This window comes from Sinocyclocheilus rhinocerous, unplaced genomic scaffold (genome assembly GCF_001515625.1).
Source record: "Sinocyclocheilus rhinocerous isolate Xijiao unplaced genomic scaffold, SAMN03320098_v1.1 scaffold1246, whole genome shotgun sequence".
Lineage (NCBI taxonomy): Eukaryota > Metazoa > Chordata > Actinopteri > Cypriniformes > Cyprinidae > Sinocyclocheilus > Sinocyclocheilus rhinocerous.
In genome coordinates this window covers 655,903-667,301 of record NW_015630543.1, presented here as the reverse complement: position 1 = coordinate 667,301, position 11,399 = coordinate 655,903, and the positions used below count along the sequence as shown (strand labels likewise).

Here is an 11,399-nt window from a genome sequence, read left to right as displayed (position 1 = left end):
ATGCACACATGCTATGGAAATACATACAATACATACTATAATTATATACCATTACTCCTGTAATAAAATTCAATGTGAATATCCCACACAATACCATTGGCGATGTGTAGATTAAAAGCCTTCTGACTGTCTCGTTGCACACAGTGTTTCTCCTGTTTGGCTTTAAATCACTTTTATCACTTTTAAATCAGAGTCATTTGTGTTCATCGCTGAGTTCAAGCGCTTCACACTGGATCTCACAGCGCTGCTTTTGGCGCATAAACATTAGGGCTGGGACAATAAATCGATGCATCGCGAATCAAGAAATGATCTGCATCGATTCTGAGATTTTCTGAAGGCATCACGATTCTCTCTTGAATCGATTCTGAGCTTAGTTTTTAACAGCAGATGGCGCTGCGTGCTTTAGAAATAGCCGAATTCTGCTTGCTTCTGGTTCCTTACACACGCACCACTTGAACCTAAAATAATCATTCATAAAGTTTGAAAAGGTTGAAGTGAATTACAAGAGTGTTCGCAGTGGGCTGTGTTCACATTAATCTCGCATCATAAAAGCATAAAAGCCGATGTGCAAGTACATTTAACCACTTACATTACTCAGCCGAACGCACAAGCGCTCTTCTTCGTGACTTTGAAACTAGCCTAGAGCGCCATCTGCTGTTAAAAACTAAGCTTAGAATCGATTCCAGAGAGAATCACGATGCATTCCCAAAATCTCAGAATCCATCCACGAAACGCGATGCATCGATTTATTGTCCCAGCCCTAATAAACATTATATCGAACATTTATCGAACTCTTCATACCGTTTTATCGAGGAAAATTATATGGCGATAATTATCGCTATCGAAATATCGCCCAGCCCTACTTCAGATGGGATCAGATTTGATGTAACAACACGAGCTCATGCATACCTGATATGTTGGTGGTGACGTTGAGTGTGGTTGGGGGTCCGTATCCCTTGCTGGTACTGGCCCGGATCAGGAGCTGGTAGGTGGTTCCTGGATGCAGCTGTGTGAAGTTGTGACGCGACGTGTTCCAAGGTAACGACACCAGAACAAGCGGCCGCAGCAACGCCACTGACGGGTCGAACGAATGCACGCTACTGTAGCTGATCTGGAGACAGCAGACACCCAGAAAACAAGACAACATTGCTAAAACATCAATTTCTCATTCAAATGCATTATATACTGTATATAGGATGGTTCCTTTATTTTCATAGTTTTTCTTATTTTTAGTTTTTCCACAGAAAATACAAACGTCTATGTACAAACGGTGCAAGAGAGTGTGTGCTTTTAATACATTAGGCTTCAGGTTTGCACACAAGCACTCAAATCTGACACACAGTGGAATTGGAACGAGACACTGGCAGCATTACCTCATACTGGGTTATAATGCCGTTGGGCTCCAGAGGCTCTTTCCACTGCAGTGAGATCTTATCCTCCGACGGAGTCGCTCTCACAAACTCCTTGGGAACCGGTCCGGGCACTACAGCACAAACAGACACAGACACGGCGAGAAATGAACACTCAACAAGCACTAAAAGCAAGCAGAACCGGCTTCAGCGAGAGAATAACATTGGCTTGTCTTATTGAAAGCTTTACCTCAGTGGAACATTTTTAGCTAGAAACTGATATGCGTTTATGATGACCAGTGATGATACCAGTATATGAGCAGGGTTAGGGTAATTTGTCATTACTGATAAATCCTTACCTGACAATGAAGATTATTGTATACAAACCCTGATGATATTTCAGCAATCACGTCATGCATGTTTTTTTTTTCACAGTTGAGTCAATATTGATGGAATTGGTCCAATCAGTTTGTAAAAAGGTCTGAAACTGTTCATGACTCAGTTTGATTCATTTGAACAGTTCACTCACGGATTGAATCATTTGCAGTGGTTTCTTACACTGATACAGCAAGGGGATACTTTATAAGACAAAAAAAATATATAAAAAAATGCTGGATGAGGTTGATATTTACCTACAATCCATTGTAGGAAACAAACCTTGCAAATGTTTTCTATTGTTCGTAAGGGATGAAGCAGCTCTTTATTGCTTATAAATGACCCCATACTGCAGGTTAAGACAATTTGTGACCCTGGACCACAAAACCAGTCATAAGGGTCAATTTTTTGAAATTGAGATTTATACACCATCTGAAAGCCTTAAGCTTGCTTTACTTAATATCCTAATGATTTTTGGCATAAAAGAAAAATAATTTCTTTTATAATTATACCCATACAATGTTTTTTTTGGCTATAAATACAAATACAAATACCCCAGCGACTTAAGACTGGTTTTGTGCTCCAGGGTCACATCTATATCCACATATCCATAACAGTATCAGAAAAAAAAAAGAGTATAAATATGAGGAAAATGCTGAGTACAGTAGCAGTGAAAAGTCTGGAAAAACTAAAACCTTCTGATGCAAAAGTTCCTGCTTCCATGAGTGAAATTAATTTTGATGACACATATAAATTGTGCCTACATGTGAATTTCTTTGCATAAGGAATATTAAATGTGGGCACAACATTAATTCTGTACCTGACTGTGATTCTGCGCACGTTCGCTATAAATCATTCTGCGGGATAAAAAGGCCATCAACACAACACAAAAGAAATGGGCAGGAATGATGGTACTCTGGTAGGAGTGTGTCATCTCATCAAAACAAGAAAATGTTAGCTTCAAAACCCATTTGCATATGCGCAGATGAAAACAAACGGTGTTCCTGTTAGCGGCGCACACCTAAACCTGGCTTTGCCGGCATTCAGCCCGTGGAGCCGCTGACGGAGGCCTTTATTGTGCAGCGACGCTATTCACAAACAAAAAAAGTTGTGCAGGCGATGTGCATGTCCCAGATGTGTCAAGAAATCACAGCATCTTAACCCACTTATGACTGTCAGGTGTGCTCGTGTTCGATTGCTCAATATATTCCTGCCTTATTTGAATTATTTGCCTCACTCATCTCATCTTCTGAATAAAAAAAGTTATATTTATACATTCTTGACACGTCTTGATCTGTTTCTCCATGAGAGAGATGTTACACAAAGAGGCTTTAACTGTCAGTGTAATCATGTAAACATTTTAAATGGGCCATCTCAAGTCAGTCACCTGATCTTACAACACTTCAGCAGATCCGTGTGTTTCTGGGCGAGATGTGAGATCTATACTACAGTATATGGATAACAGTATTGGGACACCTGGCACCAACAGGGACTTTAATGTAGAGACCTGCGCGGGACGGATTTTTCAGTGCGGTGAGGAGATTCTAACTTAATCACCTCTGATTGGCCATTGCGTTCCAGAAATCAACAGCTGAGTCTGTGATTGGCTACATTATAAATGGAAACTATGTCTAGCTTGAGCGCTAATCATTTTAATGTTAATATTGGTAGTTCTTTTTGCTTTAGTGCAACAGATAAATAACAATTTATATGGTTTAGACACTTTATGTTTAGATAATTTCTATTTTGCGGGTGTCCCGCGAATCATTTTATTCTCCCGCATCCCGCAAACAGAGGAGTGCAGGTCTCTACTTTAATGTCATCGCATTCTAAACACAGACATTAATATAGACAGACAGACTATAATAGCTTCCACTCTTCTGGGAAGGCTTTCCGCAAGACTTTGGAGTGTATAGCACTGTCCAAAATGTCTTGATAAGAAACTGGAAGTAAGGGGCCTAGCCCAACCACTGTAAAACAGCCCCATACCATTATAATGCCTCCTCCAACAAACTTTACTCGCCAAACACAGAACAGGTTTCCACTGCTCCAGAGTCCAGTGTCTGCGTGCTTTACTCCACTCCATCCCACGCTTGGCATTGTACTGGTGACGTGAGGCTTGCATGCAGCTGCTCAGCCGTGGAAACCCATTCCATGAAGCTCCCGCCGCACAGTTTTTATGCTGATATTAATGCCAGGGGAAGTGTGGAAATCTGGAATCAGCAGAGTATGGGCGACTTTTACACACCAAGCTCCTCAGCTCTTGGTGAGCCGCTCTGTGACTTTGTGGCTGAGTTGCTGCTGTTAAATGCTTAGAATTTCCAATAATAATTACAGCATAGAATACCTATCAGGTATGAAATTTCATGAACGGATTTACTGCAAAGGTGGCATTTTATCACAGTACTAAACTTTAATTAACTGAGCTCTTCAGAAAGACCCATTATTTTTCACAGATGTGTGCAAATGTAGACTGTATGGCTAGTTGCTTGATTTTATACACTTGTGGCAATGAGTCTGAATGTAACACATGAATTCAATAATTAAGTGGTGTTTCCCAATACTTTTTTGTGTATATGGACACTGGCTGGGCAGCTTCATGGTGGGATTATGGATTCTGTACATTTGGATCCAGGAACACTATTATTTTCAAATTCAACAAGGATACATGATTCTCAATGAGTACGTTTACATGGACATCGGTAACTAATCTCATTATTTACCTTATTCTGAATAAGACAATATTATGATTAAGGTGTTTACATGAGTTGCTTTTATTTGCCTTTATACCTGGATGTTCTTCTGACCCCATATTGTAATACTCAAACTGTGGCATTCTTAAATGATCAGTGTGGATAACAGTAAAAGCTACTTTCAGGGGAGTAGAAATGACGTCAGGATGTCGTGAACATTGTATTATTTATGGATGTTCACTGGTTTTGCGATATCTAGACGTTTGGTTTCGCTGCCCCTCCAATCAGTGATCTTGATGGCTCACCTCAGTATTATGGAGGAAAGCGAGAGAGGGCAAAATGAATTCATGTCAGACTCCCTTATGCCTGAGCACTTATCATCTGTGGACCGACAGACAGCGTGCCGAGAAACTCAACTAGCCACAACAGAGTCCAGAGCCACGTCACACTCTTCATGTTATCATACAGTGAGAATCAGTGATCATCTGCTCTACACAGCTGCATAGAAGGACTTGGCATATTAACACTATATGGAAAAGAGCAAGTCAGCACACCTGGACTCGCGATTACAGCACAATCACATGACACACCAAAGAAATCTGTACAAAGTCATTATAGGTCAGTGGTTCTCAACCCGGGGTCCACTAGGGTGACTTAAAATTATTTAAAATAAGCTCATTAAAATTAAGATACTTCTTAATTTAAGGCAAGACACTACATGCAAACCATTGTTTTTCATGCACTGGTCATTTTGGGCTATTTTGTTTCCATAACATGCCTTGTAGGCTATATTCACACTGTCTGTGCTTGGGTGTGAGTTTCGAAATGCAGTTTACAAGAGTCTCAAGTAGGGCTGGGTATCGTGTTCGATACTTTTTAGGCACCGACCGAATTGCCTCGATACCATCGAGTATCGAAAAACGTCTCGTCGTTCGGTACCAAATTTCGATACCTATGGGAGGTCTATTATATTAATAGGGAAGGGGGCCCAAAAATGGTAAATCCGGACCTGCCATCTAATGTGTGTTTTGGCCATGTAATGTTGCTGAAATTAAATCTGTTATTACCTCTGAGTCAGAGCAGCGATCATGGAAGAGAGAACACAAGCAGACAGCGCTGGAAGCTGCTAATGCTCATCAGTAAATCAGTGGAAAATAAATAGAAATCATGATTCTGTCTGAGCTATGCGTTTTAAAACGAACACGCTCTAGTGTAAATGTAGCCTAACAGATGTGTAAACTGAAGACTATTTGAGCTTTATTAAAACTATTTGCACTGATTTATTGTGTTGGTTACATTTTGTTCCTTTGTGCAGTGGCTCAGGAGATGAGTCTTTGAGTTTGTATAAACATCAACAAGCTGAGAAATAAAACCAAAGTTTTTTTTTTTTTAGATAATGTAATCTTGTTAAAATTGATTTCATAAAATTGGTATCGAAAAAAGTATCGTTCAGGAACCGGTATCGAAGTCAAGGTATCGGTATCGGTATCGATATCGAACATTTTGAACGATACCCAGCCCTAGTCTCAAGTACTGTCTGTAAGAACGTGCAACGGAAGTCATAGTCATATTCCACTCGTGACTATTAGACTATTGGATTTGTGATATTAGTCAAAATGTTTACCCTCTTCACCTGCAGTGTCTTTCGAGTCTCGACCCATATGTCTCTGAATGACAAGTGTTCAACAGATGAAACAATGCATCTGAAACATTTGAATTCTCCGCTGTAATGCGATCTCATGCATAACACAGCGCAGTTATTGGACACAGAGCTAATTTTCAAGAATAACGCTCAGAAACCAACGACGCAGGCCTGCACTTTCCATCTTTAAATGAATGCACTTACCTCATATATTAGTAATTTTGGTTTTCAAACCAAAAGAATGAAACGGTTCAGAAAAACAACCAGTTTGCCCTTAATAAAAAACATAATGAACAACAACCCCGTTTAAACATTTTTTTGGAACCTGTATATATCTAACATCTTGCATTCATTTGCATTCTATAAAATGTGTGAATTCTAAAATGTAATTATTTACATTTTAATAATAATCATTTGAATGAATTATTTTAATCTACAGATACTCATAAGTAATACTGTTGTGGTCAAAAAGGGTAGGGAAGTGTGTGCTACACTCTCGTACCATCCTCCTCCGTCTGGATGACGGTCTCGTCGCTCTCTTTGCGTCCCTCCGGGTTGGTGAGGATCATCTTCAGGCTGACGTTGGTGTTAGGCGGCAGGTTGCCCACCACGTGTCGGGGGGCTTTGGGGTCCATCTCTAGGCAGTCGGCTTTGCTCTGGTTGGTTTTGTGGTAGTGGTAGCAGATGGTGACGTTGAAGGTGTGGCAGCGGGTGATGTTGTAGCCCAGCGACTCCCAGTCCACGGCGATGAAGCGCGCCTGCGTCTCTGCGATCTTCAGACTCTTGGGGGTCCGCATGGGCTCTGAGAGAGAAGACGAGAGACGGGTTACACTAGCAGACACGATTCACACTCAGCAGGACTCTGAAACACGTTCACATATCAAGTACTTTTCGGATTCACAAATACAACTCATTGTTAAAATGCAATTCAGAAGTTGTCACCCTCCTGGAGGCAAATAAAAGCATGATGATGTGACAGACACATTCATTTATTTAGATTTGTTCCACAATTGCTTGCAATATTAGCTCATCTCACTCCACTTTTTGTTATGACTTTTATGATTTTTTTTGGCATCTCAGAAATCTGAATGCCAGTTGTGAACATTCCATGACATTTTATGCAGGCCAGCAAGTTTTATTGCCACCCAAACTATTAAAACGATCTAAGTGCATGTTAAAGATTATGTAAACGAGTCATTCATGTTCATGTTTTCCCGTTTTCATTTTTGAACTCAAAGTCTTAGATCAAAATGTAATGTCTAAATCTTCCTGTGAAGCACCTTCTCTCTGCTTACCCTAGTAAAAAAAAGTAATGTATTTAAAATACATTTATTTCATAGGATCATCTTCAGGCTGACGTTGGTGTTAGGCGGCAGGTTGCCCACCACGTGTCGGGGGGCTTTGGGGTCCATCTCTAGGCAGTCGGCTTTGCTCTGGTTGGTTTTGTGGTAGTGGTAGCAGATGGTGACGTTGAAGGTGTGGCAGCGGGTGATGTTGTAGCCCAGCGACTCCCAGTCCACGGCGATGAAGCGCGCCTGCGTCTCTGCGATCTTCAGACTCTTGGGGGTCCGCATGGGCTCTGAGAGAGAAGACGAGAGACGGGTTACACTAGCAGACACGATTCACACTCAGCAGGACTCTGAAACACGTTCACATATCAAGTACTTTTCGGATTCACAAATACAACTCATTGTTAAAATGCAATTCAGAAGTTGTCACCCTCCTGGAGGCAAATAAAAGCATGATGATGTGACAGACACATTCATTTATTTAGATTTGTTCCACAATTGCTTGCAATATTAGCTCATCTCACTCCACTTTTTGTTATGACTTTTATGATTTTTTTTGGCATCTCAGAAATCTGAATGCCAGTTGTGAACATTCCATGACATTTTATGCAGGCCAGCAAGTTTTATTGCCACCCAAACTATTAAAACGATCTAAGTGCATGTTAAAGATTATGTAAACGAGTCATTCATGTTCATGTTTTCCCGTTTTCATTTTTGAACTCAAAGTCTTAGATCAAAATGTCATGTCTAAATCTTCCTGTGAAGCACCTTCTCTCTGCTTACCCTAGTAAAAAAAAGTAATGTATTTAAAATACATTTATTTCATACTAAGTATAGTTCAAATCTATTAACATATTTACTGACGTATCGCTCAAGACTTACTGATATAAAAATTATAATTTAACTTTATTTGGTGCACTACATTGTGCACAACGCACATTTATTAATATTAAGCCTAAATGTTTTTTAATGTCACAATTAATGAAGACTGTATGATCTTTGAATAATATCGGTCTTTAAATGCAAGATATTTAAAGTGCACCTGAAGTATAGTTCCACTTCAGCACAATCAAATATACTTCAGTATATCTTTAGATGGACTTCAGCACTACTTCCCCACAATTAAAGTGCATTAAACATAAAATTAGTTGTTTTAATTTAGCAGACTTTAAGTAGACCAGTTTAGTGTACAAAAAGTACAATTGCAGGATATTTTTATTAAGTACATAAATATGTAAATGTACCTGTAGTATGCTTAGCATGAAATAAATGTATTTCAAATACATTTTAGTATATTTATTTTTTCGGAGTGTCTATTTACACTAAGTACACCCCTTGCTGGCAGAGGCTATTTACACTAACTCCGCCCCCCAAAGTGTGATTGGGGCAGTCAACACTACAAAAACTGACTGTCAAACATCAGCTCCGGTGGCATAAATGGTAAATTGCGTACTGTCATTTTTTTTTTTCGTGATCGACCCGAGTTCGAATCCGCCTTTTGCCGAACTTTTTTCTCCCTTTTCAAATCCCGTATCACATTGGCAAGGCACTTATTTAAAAAAAAAAATGAAAGAAATAATTGAAACGTTGAAAATAAAGTATCGGGTAGGGTTAGGCTAGATGTAGGGAGGGCTTTATTGTCCCAATAAGGTGGCATCCATTTAATAATTTGAATTAAAATTATAATTTACACTCAATACTTTATTATTGCATACTGTTTTATAATTTACTACAGTACTGAGGTGCTGATAATTGCCACTGTTTGCAATAAGTAGTATATATAGCAGAAAATCCTGCTATTTTAACAGTGTAAATAGAATCCATCAATATTTGCACTTAGTGTAAATAGCATCTATCACTAAGAAAATATGCTATTTTAACTTAGTGCAAATAGCCTTTATTGCTATTTACACTTAGTGCAAATAGCCGCTGCCTTATTTTTTTACTAGGGTATGTTTGCAGGTTTTCTCCAATCATTTAGGTACTCTTAAACGCCAACCATTTCTTACTTCTTATTCAGATCTGCCTGCATCCAGTCAACAACCAATGCATCCGTTTTACTCAGATGCACGTCACAATACAGAGAAGATCAGACACTATTTCAGTTTCATAGCAACTTCATAGCAACAACGGCTTTCGGTTGAAAAATTTCTCTTTCTGATGTTTACATTTAAAAAGGCTGAAGTGAAAAGCGTGAGTGAACTGGTACGAGTGGTGCGAGAGAGAGACGGGAAGTGTTGTGAAAGCAAATGAGGCACCTGTGGACCAGATAAAGGCTCCTTCATTAATCCTGCTATTTTAACAGTGTAAATAGAATCCATCAATATTTGCACTTAGTGTAAATAGCATCTATCACTAAGAAAATATGCTATTTTAACTTAGTGCAAATAGCCTTTATTGCTATTTACACTTAGTGCAAATAGCCGCTGCCTTATTTTTTTACTAGGGTATGTTTGCAGGTTTTCTCCAATCATTTAGGTACTCTTAAACGCCAACCATTTCTTACTTCTTATTCAGATCTGCCTGCATCCAGTCAACAACCAATGCATCCGTTTTACTCAGATGCACGTCACAATACAGAGAAGATCAGACACTATTTCAGTTTCATAGCAACTTCATAGCAACAACGGCTTTCGGTTGAAAAATTTCTCTTTCTGATGTATTTATTTAAAAAGGCTGAAGTGAAAAGCGTGAGTGAACTGGTACGAGTGGTCCGAGAGAGAGACGGGAAGTGTTGTGAAAGCAAATGAGGCACCTGTGGACCAGATAAAGGCTCCTTCATTCACACACACACACACACACACACACACACAGAAATGCAGACATTTGAAGCATCTCTAAACTAGCCAATGCATCAGTGAGAGAGAGGTTTCTTATAATGCCTCCCCATAATGCAACAGTGCCGCACTCCAAGATGGCTTGTAATTACTGTAACGGAGTAATTCACCTGTGCCAAACACTTCATCACTGTCATTAAACACACACAATGCATCATGCAACACATATATGTAGCGGTGAATGCATGCGGCCGTCTTCTCTCTGGGATGAAAAGCAGAGTGTTTTTCTGCATTGGTGGTTGGTTATGAGATGACTGAATTATGACTACATTATGGTGTTATGACTGAATGTCCAGTACGCTTTGACCCTAACATTAATCTTTGACTTAACCTTAACTCTAACTAAACTGAAACCTTCGTGTACAGTCATAAATCAGCAAACCTCTCAATAAAGTCCAGCCTCTCTTTGACCTGAGAGTCAGGCAGGACCGAGCTGAGGTGTGTGAGGTCAGAGACCAGATGTCAAAACACTCAATCTAGTATTGAGCTGTTGCTACACATGGAAGCACACACACACGAGCCCACTGAAGCTTTTCTGTCACAGTAACTATATGCATTTTCATGCAGTTTGCTTCACATGTCTTATGCATTAAACCAGATGTGCTATTAATCAGATAACAGAAAACTGAGCATAGAAGAAGACGGTTTACACAAATGTCTGCTACTGTGCCCCTCGTGGCAACTCTGAGATTATAATGCATATTTTGTGTTTTGCATTACATTGCATCAGGGAAAAAAAGAATCTGAACGTAACAACTGAACTCATTCTCTTGCTAGAAGTGTTTGCATCCACATGTTTGTGTAGAGTATGTTTTCTACTTTGTATTTGTATTTATTCACATAGCACTTTTCACAGTAGACATAGTTTCAAAGCAGCTTTACAGAAAGTCATACTGTTATGTCAATAATGCCTTGGTACTTGCTACATGACTACTACATAACATCAAATACTGATACAAGTGTACATTTGATATTAAAATATTTAAAATATTACATTATTATTAATATTAAAGGCAGGGTATGCGATTTTTCAAAAACACTTTAGAAAACTGATTCGGGCCGAATAGCAAAACAAACTTGTAGCCAATCAGCAATAAGGGGCGTGTCTACTCGTGATGTGGAGGAGAGCGCGTTCAGTGCATGGGACGGACATTAGCCGAGCCGAGCGACAGAAAGATAGAGATGGCGGATAAAAAAACAAAAGAGGAAAACGT

At 39.4% G+C, this 11,399-nt stretch overlaps 2 protein-coding genes across 2 annotated transcripts in view; both read right to left on the bottom strand.

Annotated features, from left to right (window-relative positions):
- Nucleotides 1–874: 874 nt before the first annotated feature.
- On the bottom strand, nucleotides 875–6,858 carry LOC107740531 (receptor-type tyrosine-protein phosphatase kappa-like). The gene is made up of 3 exons (XM_016552980.1): nucleotides 6,562–6,858; nucleotides 1,374–1,483; nucleotides 875–1,111 (listed from the first exon to the last, which is right to left on the bottom strand). The coding sequence occupies exons 1-3, from the start codon at nucleotides 6,854–6,856 to the stop codon at nucleotides 875–877; spliced, it is 642 nt and encodes a 213-aa protein (XP_016408466.1). The 5' UTR covers nucleotides 6,857–6,858.
- A 535-nt stretch (nucleotides 6,859–7,393) lies between these two features.
- LOC107740530 (receptor-type tyrosine-protein phosphatase kappa-like) overlaps nucleotides 7,394–11,399 on the bottom strand; it is a 142,709-nt gene continuing 138,703 nt past the window's right edge. The window contains exon 9 of the mRNA XM_016552979.1: nucleotides 7,394–7,638. Within this exon, the coding sequence (XP_016408465.1) occupies nucleotides 7,394–7,638 (245 nt within the window). The remainder of the gene's footprint in view (nucleotides 7,639–11,399) is intronic.